Source organism: Solenopsis invicta, chromosome 4 (assembly GCF_016802725.1).
Source record: "Solenopsis invicta isolate M01_SB chromosome 4, UNIL_Sinv_3.0, whole genome shotgun sequence".
In the NCBI taxonomy this organism is placed as follows: Eukaryota; Metazoa; Arthropoda; class Insecta; order Hymenoptera; family Formicidae; genus Solenopsis; species Solenopsis invicta.
In genome coordinates this window covers 14,319,741-14,342,872 of record NC_052667.1, presented here as the reverse complement: position 1 = coordinate 14,342,872, position 23,132 = coordinate 14,319,741, and the positions used below count along the sequence as shown (strand labels likewise).

The window sequence follows — 23,132 nt, the reverse complement described above, 5'->3', positions numbered from 1 at the left end:
TAATAATTTTATTTTAACGTTATTATTAAACGACATTCAAAATACATTTATTTTACTTGTGAATTGAGTTACACATTTCTGAATTCAGAAACTCCACCACAGCTAGGCTACGTTAGGTTGGAGCCCGATTCTCTTCCAATTCACCGTATGCAGCTTGTAGCTCGCTCCCCTTCGTATGCTGTAAGTGGTTGCTCGTGTACCTGTCGGTAGCTGGGCTATTTTATCCAGTTGCCAAGGAATTTAGGTCGTATAAGATGCATCTCGGAGATATAACTTACATGGTTCAAAGTCCTCAAAGTAATTTCCAGTTTGCATAGACAAGGTGATGTTTTTGTATTTTAAGAAAAAGTATTGATATTACATTGCTTTAAAATTGAATTTATTATTTTGAAACTTATTTATAAAATAAGTAAAGAAACTTAAAATAATAACATATTCTGATACATATCATTGTTTCTTATACTTATACAACGAATTTTTTTTGATATATTTTGTAAATATGTTAATTATGCAACGTCTCGTCCGGATGGATAACTCATGTAGTGCGCTCCCCTGCGCAAGCATTAACAGGCGATTTTAAAAGATTGAGAAAGCGCGCGCGTGTCGCGCCACCGCCGCGCGCTCGGGTCCCCGCCGCGCGTGTGTTTCATTGTTTTCCTGTTGTGCACAGCGTTAACAGTGCGTTTAGTTTTTGATCCTTGTTAAGAATAATTTACTCTAGCCAGATGGGTAAATCCGATCGTAAATCAAGAAAGAGAAGGAGGTCCGAGTCTAGAGACCGTTTTGCAGGATTGGAAGATAAGTTATCGCATCTTATCGAGATTTTATCCAGGAGTGAGGTTAGGGTCCCCCGCGGCTCTTCCTCTTTGTCATTTTCGCAGTTGGAACAGACGTCCCAGGAGGTTCGGGAGGTAAGCGACGAGGAAACTTCAAGGGTCAGCTTGAAGGATGAAAGCGCCCATGATCCCGAATCCATCTCGATAGTTCGAGAGAGGTTGAAAGATCCACACGTCTCAGGTGTGTATGACATCCCAGTTCCGTATACCGGACAGAGGAGTTGACACAACCTTTTCCGACTAATCGGAATACCCCCTCGGTTTTGCAGCAACGGTGATTGACCCGTCAACGGAAGAATCACCTTCTTCGCCTCCTCCGGCAAACGCTGCGGCCCCGGCTTCCACGGGGCCTGACGAGGTTTCGGTGGATCTTTCCAAGGATCTGTTCGGACCCGATTCAGAGGCAACGGACCTTCGACCTTGGAACAATATGGTCAGCCAGAAATGGACTGACCTTACCCGTAAGGGTTTGCCTACGAGTCAGCGGGAGGTCTTACTCAAAAAGTATTCTCCCCCCGAAGATTTCGCTTTCCTCAGGGCTCCCAAACTCAACCTTGAGTGTAAATCGGCATTAAAAAACAATGTCATAGTTAAAAGGGACGAGTACAGCTGTTTAAATCAAAATCAGGTAGGTACCGCCCTGTTCGCCTTAGGAGAAGCAATATCTGACCTCCTCAGACCAGAAATACAGCAATTTCTCAACCCGGACGTTCGAATGGCAATTAGTAAAATCGCTGACGGCGCTCAGCTCTTGGCGGATCTTTTCTATCGCCTCTCTTTGTCACGAAGAGCCCTGATAAAACCGGCCTTTAATACCTTGGCCAAGTCCACTGCAGACGCCATTCCTGCGGACAACTTTCTGTTTGGCTCTTCCTTTGGTGAAGAAATAAAAAAGGCAACATCAATGGAGAAATCGGCCAGGGATATTGTTAGCACATCCTTGACGATCTCCAAGAGGGTGCAGCAACCAATTAAATTACCGGCACAGACGGCTCCATCCACGTCGGGAAACTCCCGAGCCCCTGCTTCGAAAACGAAACCGTCGGCGACAAGGAGAACAGGGGCGTCGAGCAGCAGTCGCCGATCGTCGGTCTATCAGAGATCGAGGTCGAGGAGGCGTTAGTTGACAGCCAGGTAAACATTGCTGGCAGACTAAGCTCTTTCATTTCAAAATGGATGGAAATTACGACCGATCCAGTAATCTTGCAAGGAATCTGCGGTTACAAGCTGCCTTTTAGGCACCATCCCCCTCTCCAGGCATCCCAGCCGTCAATCCACCTTTCAGAGACAGAAGTCTCAATATGCCGTCAGGAAATCGCTAGGCTCTGTAGCAAAGGTGCGATAGAGCCAGTATCAGGCTGTAAAGGCCAATTTCTGTCATCCTTTTTTGTAGTCAGGAAACCTTCCGGGGGGTGGAGGTTTATCCTTAATTTAAAGGGCTTGAATAAATTTATTATTGCTCCACCTTTCAAAATGGAGAATTGGAAGACAGTCATTCGTCTTCTTTCTCCAGGTGACTTCCTCGCCTCGGTCGATCTGCAGGATGCCTACCATCTTGTACCGGTCTGTCCGGAGCATAGGAAATTTCTCCAATTTAAATTTCAAGGTCAACTTTTCCAATTCAGGGTTCTGCCTTTTGGCCTCGCTTCGGCTCCTTATATTTTTACAAAAATTTTAAAGCCTGTAATATCATCCTTGAGAGAGAAGGGCTTCCTGTCAGTCGTCTATCTGGACGACTTTCTTCTTCTTGCACCGTCTCACGCGGCATGTATACAAAATATTTCTGCAACCATAGATCTTCTAGCTTCTTTGGGATTTTTAATTAACAAACAGAAAAGTGTTCTTTCTCCATCGAAATCCTGTCGGTTTTTAGGCCTCATATTCAATTCAGAGCAGCTCTCCATTTCTATACCGTTGGACAAAAGAAATAATCTTTTACAATTAACTCTTTATTTTTTAAATATTAACTCTTGCAGGATTCGTCGTTTTGCTAGCTACATTGGATCTCTGATTTCAGTCTGTCCAGCGGTGCAATATGGAATTCTACATACCAAGAGATTGGAGAGAGCAAAGTTTTTAGCCCTTGCAGCTGCAGAGGAAAATTTTGAGGCCCGTATGATCCTGCCGGAATCAATTAAAGAAGATCTATGGTGGTGGCAAGCAATTTTCGAAGACCCTTCCCAGTGTAACTTCATTCGCTCAGGTCACTTCAGCTTAGAAATTTTTACAGACGCCTTCCTAACGGGCTGGGGAGCCGTTTCGGGTGAATCTCGCACCCATGGGTTTTGGTCTGCAGAGGACAGACAAAATCACATCAATTTCTTAGAACTCCTTGCCGTCTTTCACGCTTTGAGATGTTTCGCATCTCACCTAAGAAATTGTAATCTTCTATTAAGACTAGATAACTCCACCGCTCTTTCATACATAAATCGAATGGGGTCAATTAAGTTTCCCCATCTATCAGAACTTGCTCGCAAAATTTGGGAATGGTGCGCAGAGCGCAATCTATATATTTATGCCTCGTATATTCCATCGGCCCAGAATTTTGAAGCAGATGCGGAATCACGCGTTGTCTCAGAAGAGACGGAATGATCCTTGAGCCGAGATTCTTTCGATAAGATCGAGTCCTCTCTAGGTCCTTTCGACATCGATTTATTCGCTTCATCAATAAATGCGAAATGCCCACGATTTGTGTCCTGGTTTCCAGACCCGCTAGCTTTTACAGTGGATGCATTCTCACTAAATTGGAGTGAGTTTCGCTTCTTTGCATTTCCCCCTTTCGCTTTAATTCTGCGAGTTCTTCGAAAGATCATTACGGACAGAGCGGAAGGAGTCATAGTGGTTCCCTGGTGGCCCGCTCAACCTTGGTTCCCACTGTTTATCCGTCTTATTATCGATCAACCAGTCTATCTCGAGCCGAACATTAATATGTTAACATCTCCTTTCAGAGAGATTCATCCGGCTTGGGACAGGATTACCCTGGCAGCTGCGAGATTATCCGCCAGGCCTTCATAGCCAAAGGTACACCGACATCGGCAATGGAGGTAACACTTGCGTCCATCACGCAAGCCACGAAGACTCAATACTCCAGGCCGATTAAACTTTGGTGGCTTTATTGCAAGCAAAATCAAATTGACTGCTTCTGTCCATCGCCTTCGGCAGTCCTAGAATTCTTATCAATATCAGTTGCCAGTAGTCGATCCTACTCCAGCCTAAATACGGTTCGTTCGGCCGTTTCCTTAATTTCGGTGAACGAGGTAGGTTCTCACCCGCTTGTAAGGAGATTCTTCAAGGGGATTGCGGCACTAAAGCCGCAACGTCCACGCTACGACTTTATCTGGGATACGGCCCCGGTAGTTACCCGCTTGGCCTCTCTATATCCCCACGACAATCTCTCACTGGAATTACTCTCAAGAAAGCTTGCAACCTTGCTCGCACTCACAACTGCTCAAAGGTTGCAGACATTGGCAGCAATACAAACTTCGAATATCTCCTTTGCGGATTCTTTGGTTATTAAGATCCCAGCAAGGATCAAAACTTCCGGAGTCGGAAAATATCAACCCTTGCTTGTTTTTAAACCCTTTCTGGACAAACCGGAGCTATGCCTTTTTTCCATAGTTAAATCTTATCTGGACCGCACGCAGAGTCTCAGACGGGGAGAAGTAGATTCTCTTTTTATCTCTACTCGTCCACCGCATAAACCAGTCACTTCTCAGTCCCTGGGTCGGTGGATTAAGACCGAACTAGCAGCTGCGGGCATAGATACTTCCATTTTCTCGGCCTACTCAACTCGCCATGCTTCGACTTCTCGAGCGGCCAGCAAAGGCATTAGCTTACAGGAAATCCGTAGGACTGCTGGCTGGAGCAGTTCCTCCGAAGTCTTTGCGCGCTTCTATAAGCGCCCGATAATTAGCGAACCGGCTTTTCAAGCATCTATTCTTAATCCTACATAAGAATTTTTATTAAAAATATTGTAAGCCTAAAGAAGTTCAAGTTATAACACACTCTTTCTATATCATTAAACCTTAACTAGACAAATCTGAGGTTTTAAATATCTACATGAGTTATCCATCCGGACGAGACGTTGCATAATTAATAAGTTGAACGAACTTACCTAAGTGAAGTTCGACTGTAATTATGCTGTCTCGTCCGGATGGATAACTCCCTCCTCTCCCAACCCCTCTTTCAGATTTGTAGCTTTAAAAATATGAAGCACACGCGCGGCGGGGACCCGAGCGCGCGGCGGTGGCGCGACACGCGCGCGCTTTCTCAATCTTTTAAAATCGCCTGTTAATGCTTGCGCAGGGGAGCGCACTACATGAGTTATCCATCCGGACGAGACAGCATAATTACAGTCGAACTTCACTTAGGTAAGTTCGTTCAACTTATTAATTTTATAAACTTTTTGGGATAAAAGTAAAGGATAAGGTATGTGTAAGACTATATAATATGTTATAACATGTTAGATTTAAAAATACGTTTCACGAATGAAAATTATCACATAATGCGTCATTACAACTAACTTGAACTCTATTACAGATTATTTGTAAACTCTTTAAAAAAAAACTTTATGCTTATACAATTAACATTATTTGAAACGTTTTGTATTTTATGATTATTGATTATTTTTTAAATTAAAATGTAAGTTATATATGAAACTATATAAGTAATCTCTAATATAGTTAACTTATAAAATATTGGATTTATAAGTTTTTTTTTTAAATAAAAATTATGACGTTAGTCTTTACAAATAATTATAGTTATTTTAGGTAATTTGTTATCAAATAATTTGGTTTTTTTCTCATAACTTAGATAAATATAAAATAATTTGAGATGCTTTTTTGTAAACGCTTAGGAAAAAAAATTATTAAATTCTTAAAAACATTTAAAGATATTTAATGTTAATAACTATAATTATTCTAAATATTTTTATAATTAAAGAAATTCTTACTAAACATAAGTTTTAAAATTCTTTGTCTGAAAGCTCTTATAAAATTACTAATATTAATACTGAATATTTCATTTGGTTTGCTTTTTTCATGGAATTCTTACTTTTAAATATGACGTATAATTTGTATTGCAAATAGGACATTTTTTAGATTGCAACTTCAAGATACAATCTGAACAACAACATAAATGGCCACACGAGACAAATATATGATCTGCTTTTTCAACTAAACAAATACAACAGCAATCAGGTGTACTTATGTCATTGAATTGTTGCACTGGATGATACGGAATATTTATATTTTCATTACTTTCATCCGAAAATATATCGCCATAATCGTCTGAAGGGATACCATAAATGTCTTCATCACCTGTAACAGAAAATATATAATTTTGTAAGTAAAATTATCAAATATCGTTTTTATATGTGACAGAAATATAATTTGAAATATTAAACAGACAATCACAAACATAAAAAATTTGTTAAATATATTTAAGTATATTACAAAATTTGTAAACTTGCAACGTTTAATGTAATATGAAATTGTATAATATATTATTATATAGGAAATTTTGTAAGTGGTAGCAACCAGACAGGGAATGTTTCTTTATAAAAATAAATGGAAAGTAATTAAAATATCTATTTTTACGTATGTATTTTATGTTGAAACAATTTAAGTAAAGAAAAAAAACAATTATATTTGAAATAAAAAAAATTCATGTTATAAGAAAATTAAGTTTTTACCTCTTTTTCACCTTCAATCTTCTGTTTACATATAATTTTATATATGTTCAGATTACATTCTTATTAGGGACGGGCACTTTCCGCTTGTATTTCTTTTTTTCTTATTTGTACTTTTTTTAAATGTTTTATGTAAACTATTATAGTTATCTATTCTTGACAATCTTATACGTAACTCTTTAAGTGGAACTTTATTACATTCCTTTTGTAATGTTCTTTCTAAAAAAATTTTATCGTATTCATTATAGAAATATATTTATTTCTTTATTGTACTTGATGATTTGCATTACATACAACCTAAAATAAAATATATGCTAACTTACGAATTTCATCTAATTTTTCTTCTTCGGACGAGTATTTATTTTCATTTTCAGTACTATCTGTAATTAAAAAAAGACATTAATTTGTCTTGAATAATGATGTCTTATTTTCAACAGGATGCGATCCGATAGCGCACGGTGCGATAGCCCACCAACCAATCATCTTGACTTATCTAACCCAACCAACGGAAAAACTCTAGGCATCGGCCGCTGTGAGTGGTGGTGTGCTATCGGTCCCGTGCGCTATCGGGATCCGCCCATATAAAAATACATTCATTTTTGCATTCTGTTAGCAGAAATTTGTGCATTATCATACAAAATAAACTGTAGACATTGCTACAAAATTTAAGCAATCTCGAAGCAGATTCTTTCCATAACTGCGTTTGTAAACAGTCTGTCAGCAAATTAACGTAAGATTGTCTTAGCAGAAGTAAACATGCAGAATCTTTTGGAAGACTTGAACACTGAATGAAGAAGCAGATCATAACGTCGTGCTAACAAAATCGTTCAAAATTTATAGCAGATTTTGCTACTTGGGTAAAATATTAACGTCATTAAGATACTAAATAAGAAATGCAATTAAATATTTAAAAAATTCAAAGTAGTTTCAAAGTAGTTTCTGTCTTAAATATAATCATTACTGTACTTAATGTTTACATGTGTGTGTGTGTGTGTGTGTGTGTGTGTGTGTGTGTGTGTGTGTGTGTGTGGTGTGCGTGTGTGTGTGTGTGGGTGTGTGTGTGTGTGCGCGTGTGTGTGTGTGTGTGTGTGTGGGGTGTGTGTGTGTGTGTGTGTGCGTGCGTGCGTGCGTGCGTGTGTGTGTGTGTGTGTGTAAACTTAATCATAAATTAGGACTATTTTATAAAGTATTTTAATATATATATTTTTAACAAATATTTCTAATCTATTAAAAATTTTTAGAAAATTATTAAACAATTTTTTCTACCATCTGTTGCCGTAAACCTTATATTAGTTTAAATAAATGAAATATAAACTAAGAGAAAAAAAATTAATTAAAAGCCTGTATATTTATAAAGTCTTACGTCTTAATGTATGATTAAGTTTGTATGAATAAAATGATGGAACTGATGCAAAATTGTAATTTATTCGTAGTTATCAAAATATATTTTTAAATAAATATTGAATAAATTACAAAATAAAGTATAAGAAAAACAAACCTTTAAAATTTTCTTTTTCTGTTTGATGTAAATATTGCTTGTTAAATGCTCGAAACATGTATAAAAATTGCTGAAGAGGTAACCTATCAAGCAAACAAATTTTATTAAACATACGAAAGATTCAAATAAAGTATAGTATGAAATACATTGTTATGTATCTTTAAATATTGCAACAATCTAATAAATTTCTATATTTATAAATTAAGATGTTATTTATTAAACAGAATTTAATTTACTTTTAAAATTAAATTCAATATGAACACACAAGGTATTTAAAAAGTCTTCCATGCAGCCATTTTAAAATAAAGTAAATGATTTCTATAAAAATGTTTTAAACAGAAATGGTTTGGTCTGGATACAAATCATATACGGTAAAATCAATTTTTACAAAAATTGATTTTTCAAGGTAATTGTTACATATAGATCACTGTTACTTTTTAAAAGAATTACATGATTTTTTTATATAATTTCTCTAATTACTTTACGTGTAAAGGTAAAGTTATCAAAAAATTAAGAGTATGAAACATTTTATACTTTCTTCTAGTATACTTTGACATAAAATATAAAATGTCTCATAAACTATTGATATTTTGATAGTAATGCCATAATATTTTTACATCTAAAATTATAAAATAAATCATTACATGTAATGATAACAATAATTGCTTTAGAAAAATAATGCAAATTGCAATATGCAATTGTAGACATTTTTAAAGCATCTATGTATTTTCTTCACATCAATTGATCTGGGTATAAAATTATTAAGGTATAATTTTCAAAATATTTATAATTTTCAAGTTATATTTTATATCGAAACATATCAGAATAAAATATTAAATATTTCATAAACTTTTTTTCGACAGTACTACTTTAATGCTTTTATGTGTAATAGAAATAACTAGAGAAATCACATTATGTAAAAAGTCATAATTTTATTGTTAGAAAACTGATTTTTAAAAATATCCTTTAAATTATATAATTTTTTAAATATTTTTTGTAGAAACAACTTTCCAGTATTTTAAAACAGATGTACAAGTCTCGGATAACTCGTATATGTATGCTTCAGAGTGACAATGTCAGACTGTAATTTCAAAACTGTACATTCTATTGAAAAATTTCAGATTACATATGTATAGTTTGAAGGGATTCATATAATAGTAAAGTTAATTATGGAAAAAAATGATTTTTGACTGAAGTCATATGGAGGTTATTTTCATTTTTTCAAGTGGAATTATGTAATATCCGTTATATAATATGATTCTTCTGGCTATTTTGCATATAAAAGTATAAAGCTAGAATTGTAGAAAAATAAATAATTTACGAGATGTTTTAAATTTTATACTTTATATCAAAATATAACAGAATAAAATTAAAAATATCTTGTAAACTAATAATTTCTCAACAATTTTATCTTAATACTTTTATATGCAGAACAATCAGTAGATCGACAATCACATTATGTACAGGGGAGGTATCATTAACTTTTTCCTTAAGACGGAAAGATGAAAAGTGAAATTTTTCGCCATTAAAATTGTTAATTGTAAAATTTTTTATTTTTTACCTTTCCGCCCTAGGGAAAAAGTTACAAGAATGATACCCTGAAAATCATGTATATCCATTTAAAAAAATAAAATCGACTTTTATAACATTTAAAAAAATTTATTTTATTATTATATAGTCTTCTTTAGATCATACAACTTTTGTCTGTAACATCTTCAATAAAATACACAATTTTTTAAATAACTTGAGACAGTCAATCTAAAGCACTCTTATAGCATTACAAAGACACAAAACGTTTCTGACATTAATTCTTCCATATATAAAAATAGTTATTCTTGTTAATTATATTAAAAAATATATAAATTTTGTCCAATATTTTATACCTTCCTTCTATGAGAGCAGTTTGTGCGTTCACAATTTTTGTATTTCTTTCCCGATTTGCACGCATATGTATACGTCGAGGGTTTAAACCTTCTTGAACACGTGAGAAATCTATTTCTTGATCGATAATTAAATTTTTCAAATTTTCTGAAAATATAAAAACATTGTAGCATTTAAGAATTTTTAGAAAATTTAAAGATTGGAATAATACTTGACATCGCAATGCTATCGCGTTTGTTAACTATAATTTATACTAGTTATTTAATCTATGAAAAAATGTTTCTTTATACTTTTTAACATAAAATGACAATTTAAAGAAATGTATTTTTATGAAACTTATTTGTAAAATTTTCTACTGTACTTTGTTCAAACAAGTAACTTAATTGTTAAATCCAATGTTTTTATGTGAGAATTAAGAAAAAGAAAATACAATACTTTTATAGTTAACATATTATTTACATTTTTATAATGCAAATATATAAGAAATATATTTCTTCTTTTGTAATGTAACAATACTGTGCTTATTAAATTTTTGTAATGCAAGTTTTATTTAAAATAGAGATATGTTTTTGGCTCGATAATGTAACAATACAATGATAATAAGAAAGCCTTCTTTGGTCGTAACTGGATCTTAATGCCTATGTTTATTTGTGTAATGTTATATACTTCTTCGAATTTAACCAGAATGTGCGCCGAATTGTTTTTCTGGTCGTAGCATATCAAATAAGAATTAGTAATATCACAATTTTTATTAAATTAATTAATTTAATATAATTATTGATGCTGATTTGCATCTATATACCCATTCCCTTTTGAAAAGAAATATATAAAATCCAGTTAATCCAGACCGAAGAAGGCTTTCTTATTATCATTTTGGAGTTTTATTTAAAATCATAATTACCTAAAAATATCCATACATTTGAATGTGGTTTCCGAAGTTTTTGTGCAGCTATTTTATGGAAACTTTCTACACTATTGTTCGTTCTTACAGGGCAACCAAAAGTACTAACATTTTCCGCTTTTGATAACCAATTATCGGACATATATTTCAGAAACTTTAATATATTAGGATATTGCGAATATAAAGAATTAGCAACACTTTCCATTATGACATAGGCATTTGGAAATAAATTAGCCGGTAATAAAGGTATATTCATTGAAATGCTCAATAAATCTGATGAAGCTTCTATAAGGCCTAATCGACGCCATTTACGCAAAATAGCCTGTTATAAACATAATTTTTAAGAAAATTGTTTTAACTTGAGTAGAAATATTGTTAAAGCAACATTTAATAAGAAAAAAATAAAATATACCTGGTTAAAATGAAACCAGCAATCATGAATTTTCGATTGAGGAAAACTGTCATTCATTGATGAGATTGCTGCTACTTCATAGTTCGACATTATAAACTCTAGATTTTTTTCAAGATCAGGAGCTAATTCTTTAATCTTTTTCCAAATAGCGTTATACATAGATGTGGTACGTTTTTCGCACAAGATATACACTGCAGCAATGCTCTAAAAATATATTTGATTACTGACTAAATCTATAAAAAATAAAATTTTGCATAAAAAAATTCTTTTTTATTTTTGTATTCAACTTACTGTTTCCATGTAACGAATATGTATAGTATATAATTGTGAAATAAGTGGAAATTGTGGAACTACCTGTTAAAAAATAATATAAATGTATTTTATAATTAGACAATGCAGGTATTATTTGTTTACAAATATAGTGAAAGAACGATACTTACAGAAAATGTTCCATCTACATATATTTCTGTAGATGCTGATAATGCATCTAATAAAACATTTGTACTGAAGATAATGGCCATTTCATTATTAGTAGATGTAACATCTCCTTTATACGTATCTTTTAATGACTCATAATTGAGCAAACAATCTTTTAATTTTTCCATAGAATTTGGTATAGGAGGAAAAGAACTCATTCTTGTTCGATGTAGAATTGTTCTCATTGATGAATACGTAATATGTGAACCCACAAGTGGATTACTGTAATTAAAGATATGTTATCTTATAGCTCTAACAACTTACTGTAATATACATATTACCTTCGACAAACAAAATCAAATATTTCTTTTGGTCGCAAACCAGTTTCTTTTGACATATCTAACATGTCATTTTTCATCTTTATAATATCGATGAGTTCTGGATTCTCTTCATGATTGTGAAATGTTTGATAATAAAATTATCATTTTTCTTCATTAAACAAGCGTTACATTTTGCTAATCTTCGATTAGCGCAACGATAAATATTATTACGTTTATCTAAATGATAAGTATAACCTTCATGTATATACTTTATAGTTCCTTCTCTTTTACCTTTTATGATTTCCATCTGTAAAAATAAATATTAAAATAAATTCAAATTAATTTACAACACTATAGTAATTTAAATTTATATACAAGACACACAGACACACAAAGAGTAATTTAGTAGAATTCTTATATACTTAATCTTCCAACGTAACTTGACCAACTAATTTAATATTACTCAGAATGATTACTTATTACAAAATATCTTTTGTAGTACGACTTTGTCAACTTTCACTGAAAATTTTTTTTTAGTTTTTAAAAAATCGATTTTAAAAAATAATTAAAACCGATGTATTATAAACAGAAATAGTGTAAATAGGTAGTCTGTTTTAAAGTGTGTTTACTAACAATTAATTATTGCTTGCATAATACTGCAAAATTCACTGCCAGTATTGAAGATCTATAATATACATATAAACTTTTAGTACTAGCAATGTACATATATCGAAATGTATGTAGTATGAAGTTGTACTAATAAACGATGAAAAAATTTGTCATATTGTAATCTGGATCATTCATTTCTATATCTTAATATATTCCTTCATAAAAAAAATTATAATTGTAAATATTATAGTTGCTATTTCTTTTTTTATTATAAAGCACCGAAATACTTTTTTTTATAACATTATATGCCAAACGTAATGGACCTTTTGATTGAATCAAACAAGTGTAATCTAAATAATTTTGTACATATAATGTACCGCGCACAGCACGTATACGAAACTTGGGCGGTTACTGTGTTCAACGAGGATAACCTATAAAAGATATGTGGAAAATTTTCCGAATGTAATTGATTAATGAATATCTCTCAAATGATTATTTATTTTATATTCTTTTACGTTAGAAATTCGACAAGGAACATTACTATGTACCTTACAATTCGCTGGTTAAAGAAAAACAGAACGGCGATGAGCCGTACATATGAAGCAATGAACCGTTAATAGGCTTTCTACAATAAGCTATTAGTCGGTATCATAAGTCATAAGCCATAAGAATTGATCAATCACAGTCGAATATTCTCTTCACATTTGATTGCGATTGGTCAATTTTTATAGCTTACGACTTATGATACCGACTAATAACTTATTGTAGAAAGTCTATAAAGAATCTTGCACATGAAATGCATAACATAACATAAGAACAACATAAAACCGATGCATCAATGAGCATCCAACATAAAGTCGTCATATTGATTTACATAAGATTTCCATTGGTCCAGAGACCTTATGTTACGCTTATGCTCTGTTATGTGCGCTATCGGAACCCTCCCATCGTTATAATAAGCGTTTATTTGTACGTATTTATGTTCAAATGTAGTATACTTTGTGCAATTGTTCAATCTAATATATTCAATTAAAGATAAGGCAAAATTAAAAATAACTGTAGAAATAAAGTTTTTTCAAAAAAATATTAGGCAATTTGTAGTATGACTTTATATATGAATTAGTCTAATAGTAATAAAAATGCTATCAGTAATAAAAAAATTAATAAAAATTCGAAATACTCACCAATACTACAAAAAAAGACAATTTTTAATTGTTTTTGTAATTTTCTATATACTTCTTCTAATACATTTTCCATTATAGAAACCAATAATAAACTGAGTTTTTTGTAATCATTTTTTAAAATTATATGATATATTTTCTTGCTTATTCTTTAAAAGAATATGCAACGTTACTAAAATAATTTTGTTTATTAAACAATTACGTATGGCTATGAGTATTAACGTATTTTATTAACGCATACTTTATTAATTATTTCAATTATGTTTAATTATGAGAAAAAGAAAAAAGTGTTTAATTTCAAGTTTAATTGTTGTGTAATTTTCCTTGGAAATTGCATTAATGTGTATATTATCATTTATTTCAATTTTGATTAAAATGTCATTCATATCCATAAATTACACGTGTATTGAATTTCAATACAATTAATTTTTAAGTTACTAAAAATTTATATTTTATTAACTACTTATTGCAAATGTACTTATATACATACATTAACAAGTAATGTCGGCTTTATAAAGGCATTCCTACTTAATTTTGTTTATGATTAAATTTGTACTTAAGTCTGGAAAAATTTAATTAAAATTTGATTCTTATTCGAATCAAGTTCTATTCGGTTAGACATAAAAATTTCAAATTTGATTTAATTTGATTATCAAAGATTCGATTTAATTTGCAAATGCTTGCTTTGCACACTTATTGTAGGAGATATTTTATTAATATTTAAATAACTTGATTTTGTTTCCTTGATTTTATTGTTATATTTATAGATGGAAGAATTTTCTGGTAAAAAGGCAAATAGCCGTCTTTATGTGTTCAATGGATATATGTATAATAGGGACAATCGGTATGAATATATTTATCGATGTAGTAGGAGACGTTATTTTAAATGCAAAGGATGTCTGCAACAAGATGGTGAAATGTACACTCTCGTTACCGAACATGATCACCCACCAGATGCAGCATTATCTGAAAAATTGAAAATGAAGCAAGAAATGATAAAAATGTGTAAAAATAGATATACAAATAACAAAGAAATTTTTGATACTATATCACGACGTTATCCTACAGCAGCTACATCAGTAACATAATACTATGCGATCATCTCTTTATCGTGAAAAAATCAAATATAAACCACTGTTGCCTGTAAATTTTTTGGGTTTACATACAAAGCTTCAAACTTATGAACCTTTAAACAGTATATATAAAGGTAAAGCAACATCAGTAAAAAATGAAACGGCCCTTATATTCAGTACAGATATACTATTGAAAGAGTTGGCTGCATCCACCGAAATGTATCTTGATGGGACTTTTTCTGTAAGTTGTTTTTCTAATATTGTTCTAGTATTGTTTTTCTAATATATTAGGTCATTAAGTATAAAACTTTACACATGTGAATATCTTGATATTTACATGTATAAAGTTTTGTACTTAATGACCCAATATTTGTGCTTTTAAAAAAACCATAAAAATATTCAAATGTCTTATTTTGTCATTTGTTTATAGATTGTTCCAAAAGTTCCAAAAATAGCGCAGCTATTTACAATACATACAGGGTGTCCGTCCATAAATGTCCGAGCAAACATCTCGTAACTGGTTGAAGTTAGAAGAAAGTTTAATAAGGAAAATTTACATGGTTTTTAGTCGGCTACAAAATGCACGTAAAGAAATTTTTTTTACTCGTCACCTTTTTGAGTTATGAAGGTCAATGTAGGTTTTTTAAATGGGTACTTATAATTTTTTTTGCATATTTACATAGTAGAGGTAATTTTCAATCAAAATTATATTAGGAAAAAAATTGCTACGACGCATCGTTTACGAGATAATCGGCATGCAAAGTATTAAAGTAATAATTTGGATCGAGTATTGTTGAACAAATTTGGAATATCAAATAGGTTGAGAAAGTAAACATTGTTTTTTCATGAAATATTTATTAACAAATTAATTAAGAAATGGTTCGAAATTGGTACCATCATGATCGATACAGCATTCAACGCGTTTTATAATGTTTCTTATTGTTAACTGCAGCATTTCTGTTGTAATACTTTCAACAGCTCTAGTGATTTTATGTCGTAAATCTTCTTCATTTTCAGGAATAGTTGCATAAACGATATCCTTAATATACCCCCAACTTCTGTTGTAATACCACATCTCGAGCATATCACACTTTTCCGTAATTGTAAACATTGTTCTCACGCGCTCGTATGAAGTCTGTTATATCGAACAGGATCGCTGACCTTCAACTTTTCAAAATACACGACTGTTTGATTTGTAAATAAAGTATTTGTATAGCACGTAATATGAATTACAGGGTAGTATGAGTCTGTTAGTCAATCGTCTACATACGAGCGCGTGAGAACAATGTTTACAATTACGGAAAAGTGTGATATGCTCGAGTATTTAAGTATGCGTAATGAAAATGAAGCACGATTACTTTATCAACAAAAATATCCAGAACGAAGAATACCAAATAATCGTACATTTCGACGAATTGAAGATCAATTGCGTCAAACAGGATCGCTAACAAGACAACGACGTACAATCCAAACAGATGAAGAAAAAGAGACAAGTGTGCTATTAAGTTTTATTGAAAACAGACGTACATCCATAAGAACAGTAGCACGTAATTTAGAATTATCGAAAAGTTACGTACACGCTGTACTAAAAAAATTCAAATTCAAACCGTTTCGTGATAATTTAGTACAAGCTTTACATGAAGGAGATGCAGATCGCCGATTAATGTTCTGCCACTGGCTTCGAGTTAATTATCGCACTGACTTTGGTTTTCTTAATAAAATATTATGGTCTGATGAATCTTGTTTTTCCAATTGTGGTATGGAAAATCGACATAATGTGCATACTTGGTCCGATGTGAATCCACATGCGAAAAGAGATAAAGGTTTCCAACGCAGATTTTCGGTGAACGTATGGTGCGGAATCATCGGAACAAAAATTATTGGACCTTTCTTTTTCCATGGTCATCTTAATGGTGACAAATACTTGGAATTCTTGCAAACAACTTTCTCAGATTATTTACGCGATCTTCCATTATCAGTTTTTCGAAATATTATTTTTCAACAAGATGGTGCTCCAGCACACAATACACGTGCTGTAATTAACTTTTTAAATAATAGATTTCCTAATTGTTGGATGGGTACTAATGGTCCTGTACGATGGCCACCGAGATCTCCGGACTTGACACCTTGCGATTTTTTCCTTTGGGGGTATATTAAGGATATTGTTTATGCAACTATTCCTGAAAATGAAGAAGATTTACGACATAAAATCACTAGAGCTGTTGAAAGTATTACAACAGAAATGCTGCAGTTAACAATAAGAAACATTATAAAACGCGTTGAATGCTGTATCGATCATGTAACAATTTCGAACCATTTCTTAATTAATTTGTTAATAAATATTTCATGAAAAAACAATGTTTACTTTCTCAACCTATTTGATATTCCAAATTTGTTCAACAATACTCGATCCAAATTATTACTTTAATACTTTGCATGCCGATTATCTCGTAAACGATGCGTCGTAGCAATTTTTTTCCTAATATAATTTTGATTGAAAATTACCTCTACTATGTAAATATGCAAAAAAAATTATAGGTACCCATTTAAAAAACCTACATTGACCTTCATAACTCAAAAAGGTGACGAGTAAAAAAAATTTCTTTACGTGCATTTTGTAGCCGACTAAAAACCATGTAAATTTTCCTTATTAAACTTTCTTCTAACTTCAACCAGTTACGAGATATTTGCTCGGACATTTATGGACGGACACCCTGTATACGTTACTTTCAAACAGTAAGTTTTTTTATTATCATATATTTTAAAATTTAATCTAATTAATTGTTCTACTTAAAAAAATAAATTAAATTAATATTTCAGGCAATTGCAACAGTTTTTATATTATGCGAAACACGAAGTAAATCTATTTATGATGCTATATGGACAAAAATAAAGGAATTAATTTCCGATCTCGAAAGAAACATTAAATTCATAATGTTAGATTATGAACGTGCAGCAGGAATATCAGTTAGTGAAAATTTTCCATCTGCTGCAGTACGTGGATGCTGGTTCCATTATAATCAGGTATAATATACTTTACTTAAAATAACAATTAAAGATGCAAATTATTTATTTTATTGTAATATATATATGTATATATATATATATATATATATATATATATATATATATATACATATACATATAATGCAATAAAATAAATATATTTTCCCTGGATTAAGGAAATCGGACGGCGATGCAAGACATTATAAACACTATAAATATTTTATATATATATATATATATAAAATTAATTTATTTTATATATATATATATATATATATATTTGATTTATAAAAATAAAATATTAAATCCATATACATATATTTGTGTATATCTACACCCTAAGTGGATAAATCTCCTTTCATTATTATTTGTCTGTTGTCTTCCATATGGTCTAATTATTTGATTAATTATGGTCTAAATATGGTCTAATTATTTGATTAATTATGGTCTAACTATGTTTTTCCGATCCTACGTGAGCATTTATATCTCCTATCAGCACAATGTCCATGAATCTCTCACACCTTCCATGGTTTCGTGTAACTTTTCATAGAACTCCTTGATTGCTACAGACTCATTTTTTGACAGAGCATATACTGCTTAATAGCAATAATTTGTCATTTTCCTGTGATGTAATTGTATGTTTATTTTTAGTAAGTTTTTGTTAAAAGGTTCCCAGTTTGATACTTTATTCTTTAGAACTTTTTTTATCAGAATAAAGACTTTTCTTATTGCTTGATGGATTTGAATCTTCTTTGAGGATTTCGCTGTAGAAATGGATGTAATTTCCAATGTTTTCTGTGCTATTTTTTTTCTTTTTATTTCACTCAATACCGCAATATCGATATTTAGTTTCTTTGCAAGAAAATTCATTTTCTCCGTGGTGCTTTGAACGTTCCAGGTATCGAATTACATAATTCATTTTCTCTGCTTTTGTTGTTGTCGGTTGATTTCGTCTTTGCATCCAAGGATAAATTTAGGGTTCTTATTGTTTATTGTTTTTATAAGTGATGGATTACTAGTCGCCTCAACCATTGATCTGGAGGACCAGTTAATTTGTGATCAAAATTTCCTTCCTCTAGTCTTTAATGATCCGCCTCACTGCAAGGCTGCTTGTCTGTATTTCTAGGGCTGCATTTCGAAATTTAATACCAATACTGAAAAACTATAGTATACGTAAGGGCTTAAGCAGAATGGTTGACTTATAATTTTAATACAAGTTTTACGACTTAAATCTTTGTCTTTAGTAATGCACAACAACTGTCTTATGTTTCTAGTCTTATGTTACAAACAAAATCTCTTTTTAGTTTAAGACTTAAGACATAAGATGATTATTGTTACTAAAGACAAAGATTTGAGTCGCAAAACTTGTCTTAAAATTATTAGTCAATCATTCTGTTTAGGCTCTAATGTAAACTATAGATTTTAGTACTTACAGTAAATTTTGGAACACAGCCTAGATAGGAACTTATAGAGAGTGCTATCATTTGGGTCAAATGAACCGTTGTTTTTTTCAAGGTTGTTACTCGTTTCCCTTTTTCAAGTCTGTTAGTTGAGACCCCAGGCTTGGGACCAGTAAAGAGGAGTTAAGAAAAATATTAGAATTAATTAATATATATATTTTATGACAATAACCGAAATCTTTTTACAATTCTGATATTATTTTTCAGGCAATTTTTCGAAAATGGAAATGTTTAAATTTGTTACATGCACCTCATAATGTTTTGTTTATGACAATGACGTTACCTCTGGCTCCACCCGAATATTTCTCAGAAGCTTACAAAATAATAGAAAAACAAGCAGATACAATGGAAGAGTATCCAGATATATATTTATTTCTGGCATATCTACGTCGCAATTGGCTTCAAGCCGCATCGAAAGTTAGCGTTTATAAATGTCCTATGAGGACTAATAATATAGTTGAATCTTTCCATAACGTAGCAGCAAAAAAATTTGGTTCGAAACATCCAAATTTATGGTTGTTTTTAGGTAATTATTTTTATAATTATTTATTTTAACTAAGTAGTATAACATCATTATGTTTTACTTATGTTTTTTTTTAGAAAAGTTATCCGACATTCTTACTGATCAAGAACTTGATCTTGAAAGAGCTAAGAATGGTTTACGTGTTAGACGAATACGTTCACGTTCAGAAAAACAAAACAATTTACGTATAGTAGAACTTCAGGCAGATCTTGTTACTGACAGGATATCCTTAGAACAATTTTTAAAAATGTTTTACAATCAACATCGAGACCGACAATACAGCATGCAGCAATTAATACATGAAGGTAAGAAATTTTTATTTTTTTAAATTCATTCTTAGTTATTAAATTTCTATATTAAAGGAAATTTGCTTTCTACTGAAATTGTGAGTAGTGAGAAACAAATTTTTAGTAAGCATTTTCTCTTTCCCCGCTTTTCTGACTTCCCTTTTTAACATTAAATTTATAACAATTATAAATTGATAATATCTTTATTACATTAAATTTCCTTGATTTTTTCTTTAAATCTTTTTAAAATTTGATTTATTTTATTAAATTAAATTAGAAGATAATTTGAATATTATTATAAAAATATTACGTTATAGTATATTACATATTTTCTTAAACTTTAAATGTTTCAAATGTTTACAGATGCCAATAACGACGATGATGTACATCTAGAATATTTCTCTGAAATACAGAATGAAAGAGGTATGTATTAATAAAAAAAGTACAAATGAAAACTAGTACTTTTTTTATTTAACATCCGGCTCATTACAATCTGTCTAGCGCTGGACATTCAGTAACGTTTATGACTTAGATCAAAAGACAAACAAGTTATATGACTATTGCCATACTCTTATATATTATACGTATATTTGTATATATATTGTAACGTTCCATTTGTAAGTTTACATTTATTCCATTCTACTTTACTTTTACAATATTTAGTCAAGTTAAGGGTTTTCTTATAAGGTCCGAAGGAAGATTTCTTTTAAGTTTTTATACAATTCTTTTTTTTCATGAGTTCTGTGGCAAGACAGTTAGGATGCTCGATTAGCCTATTACGATATTTCAGGTTGTATTCCTTAATAGTTTCCTTAACTGTTAGAATGTTTAAGTCGCAACAAAATAACTATTTTGGAACGTACCGTGGCGCGTTTGTAATTATTTTGAGAATCTTGGACTGAAATCTTTGTAAAATCTCAATATTTGTGGTAGAAGGTGTGCCCAAAAGGCCGGTATTCATAGTGAATTCGAGGGATAGATCTGGATAAAGGACAAATTTAAATTGAACTGTCGCATCGTGGAAACAATAAGCTGATCGCCGTGTGCGTAAGTAAACGTGCTTAAACTTGTTCAAAGCCCCCCCCCCCGTCCTCTCTCTCTCTCTTCTTTCTATCCCTTTTTGTGCGTTTTAAAAGTGCTACTTTTAACTTGCAAGTGCACATTTAAGTAATTTAATTTGCATTAATTTTTATTATTCGCGGGCGTACATTTATTATAATAATGTAAACTTACTTGAAGATTTCACGGTTATCCCGATATTTGACGGCCGGATGACAGATCGAAATTTGACAAGTTAAATGTAGCATAATTAAAGTGACAGAGAGAGAGAGAGAGAGAGAGAGAGAGAGAGAGAGAAAGTTTAAATAGGAATGTGCTGTCCATGTACTTTTGTCAGTCATTTGAGCGCAGGAGGTGCCCCACGGAAACACCCACGTGTAACAGTGAGTCGCGCCGCCCCTGTCTACCACTTGTACCTAACCCGTCATACGCTAACTAATTCTTATTGTAACTTGAAAACTAAGCTCCGGACAAATTTTTGCAAAAGGAAAAATCGTCTCAGAATTCGATTACGAATATGCCAGCTTCGGGACCAATAGGTTATTTTGAATCACCCTGTATAATAATATATTATACAATTTCATATTACATTAAACGTTGCAAGTTTACAAATTTTGTAATATACTTAAATATATTTAACAAATTTTTTATGTTTGTAATTGTCTGTTTATTATTTCAAATTATATTTCTGTCACATATAAAAACGATATTTGATAATTTTACTTACAAAATTATATATTTTCTGTTACAGGTGATGAAGACATTTATGGTATCCCTTCAAACGATTATGGCGATATACACTACTCAAAAAAAAATAGGGAAAACTTTCCAGACACCAAAAATTAGGCTATTTTCAAATAACTGTAACTCGGTGAAAAATCATCGTAGATAAAAAATAAAAAAAGCATTTTGAAGCTTGAAGATCGAGCTTTAACGTTCTACCAGCAGATTTTCAAAATTCTTTTAACTTCCTTGTCTTATGCAGTAAAAAAGCACACCTTGTTTTGTTCGTTAAAATTTCGTATCTTTGACACTTTGCAGATCGACCAACAAATTTTTTTCGAACAATTCAAGTAAAATTTCATAAACTACAACATTTTACCTACAAAATGCTTTTTTAAAAATTTCTCTACGATTTTTTTTAACCGAGTTACGCAACTTTGAAGCTAAACCTGCATTTTTTACAAATGATATACGTACTCCGCGAAAAATCATCGTAGACAAAAAATCGAAAAACCATTTTAAAGCTCGAAGTTTCAGCTTTAATATGCTATTAACGGTTTTCAAAAATTTTCTCAATTTCTTAGTACTATGCCCCAAAAAAGATACACTGTTTTTTCCTTAAAATAACGTATTTTTAACAGCCTGTAGCTCAATAAACAAATTTTTCTCGACAAATTCAATGCAAGTGCCTCAAAGTATGACATTTTCTCTACAAAATGCTTTTTTTAAATTTTTTCTACAATTTTTTTTGATCGAGTTACAAGACTTCGAAGATATATATTTTTTACAGTACATTTTTCCGAAAAATGACGTCTACCGCCGACATTAGCATTACCCAATGTGCACCACATGGAGGTTGCCGATCGGATTTTTGCACATCGTGTGTGTATGTGTGTGTGTGTGTGTGTGTGTGTGTGTGTGTGTGCGCGCGCGCGCGCGTGCGTGCGTGTGTATGTGTGTGTGTGTATGTGTCACAGCAGAGATAAGGAGCCCACAGTTCGTCACTTCTGCAGTATTTAACGACTCCAAACCTTTTTTACTGTGTATGTGTGTGTGTGTGTGTGTGTGTGTGTGTGTGTGTGTCACAGCAGAGGTAAGGAGCCCACAGTTCGTCACTTCTGCAGTATTTGACGACTCCAAACCCTCTTTACTGTGTATGTGTGTATGTGTGTGTGTGTGTGTGTGTGTGTGTGTGTGTGTGTATCACAGCAGAGATAAGAACCCCGCAGTTTGTCACTTCTGCAGTATTTAATGACT

General features: G+C 31.9%; 3 protein-coding genes across 3 annotated transcripts; 2 read left to right on the top strand and 1 right to left on the bottom strand.

The window, feature by feature from the left end:
* Window positions 1-1,863: 1,863 nt before the first annotated feature.
* Window positions 1,864-4,874, top strand: LOC120357547. Its single transcript, XM_039448236.1, has 2 exons — window positions 1,864-1,970; window positions 3,785-4,874. Exon 2 carries the CDS (start codon window positions 3,875-3,877, stop codon window positions 4,787-4,789), a length of 915 nt encoding a protein of 304 aa, XP_039304170.1. The 5' UTR covers window positions 1,864-1,970; window positions 3,785-3,874; the 3' UTR covers window positions 4,790-4,874.
* Window positions 4,875-5,757: 883 nt separating this feature from the next.
* LOC105204491 lies at window positions 5,758-13,184 on the bottom strand. Its single transcript, XM_039448428.1, has 10 exons — window positions 13,112-13,184; window positions 11,976-12,261; window positions 11,658-11,916; window positions 11,509-11,571; window positions 11,218-11,421; window positions 10,806-11,127; window positions 9,907-10,051; window positions 8,024-8,106; window positions 6,849-6,905; window positions 5,758-6,154 (listed from the first exon to the last, which is right to left on the bottom strand). The coding sequence occupies exons 2-10, from the start codon at window positions 12,050-12,052 to the stop codon at window positions 5,874-5,876; spliced, it is 1,491 nt and encodes a 496-aa protein (XP_039304362.1). The 5' UTR covers window positions 12,053-12,261; window positions 13,112-13,184; the 3' UTR covers window positions 5,758-5,873.
* Window positions 13,185-17,536: 4,352 nt separating this feature from the next.
* Window positions 17,537-20,983, top strand: LOC113005934. Its single transcript, XM_039448303.1, has 6 exons — window positions 17,537-17,553; window positions 17,638-17,841; window positions 19,491-19,809; window positions 19,884-20,111; window positions 20,457-20,516; window positions 20,595-20,983. Exons 2-6 carry the CDS (start codon window positions 17,752-17,754, stop codon window positions 20,609-20,611), a joined length of 714 nt encoding a protein of 237 aa, XP_039304237.1. The 5' UTR covers window positions 17,537-17,553; window positions 17,638-17,751; the 3' UTR covers window positions 20,612-20,983.
* The last annotated feature ends 2,149 nt before the right edge of the window (window positions 20,984-23,132 follow it).

Bases quoted from the DNA above. Each gene is read 5' to 3' on its own strand.
- LOC120357547 (XM_039448236.1), top strand. From the start codon at position 3,875: ATGGAGGTAACACTTGCGTCCATCACGCAAGCCACGAAGACTCAATAC.
- LOC105204491 (XM_039448428.1), bottom strand. From the start codon at position 12,052: ATGAAAAATGACATGTTAGATATGTCAAAAGAAACTGGTTTGCGACCA. The intron at 11,128-11,217 runs GTATATTTTATT...TGTTTATAACAG, and splicing joins GCTGGTTTCATTTTAACCAG to GCTATTTTGCGTAAATGGCG. The intron at 6,906-8,023 runs GTTTGTTTTTCT...TTTTAATTACAG, and splicing joins AGAAAAAGAAAATTTTAAAG to ATAGTACTGAAAATGAAAAT.
- LOC113005934 (XM_039448303.1), top strand. From the start codon at position 17,752: ATGTTAGATTATGAACGTGCAGCAGGAATATCAGTTAGTGAAAATTTT. The intron at 17,842-19,490 runs GTATAATATACT...ATTATTTTTCAG, and splicing joins GCTGGTTCCATTATAATCAG to GCAATTTTTCGAAAATGGAA. The intron at 19,810-19,883 runs GTAATTATTTTT...GTTTTTTTTTAG, and splicing joins AAATTTATGGTTGTTTTTAG to AAAAGTTATCCGACATTCTT.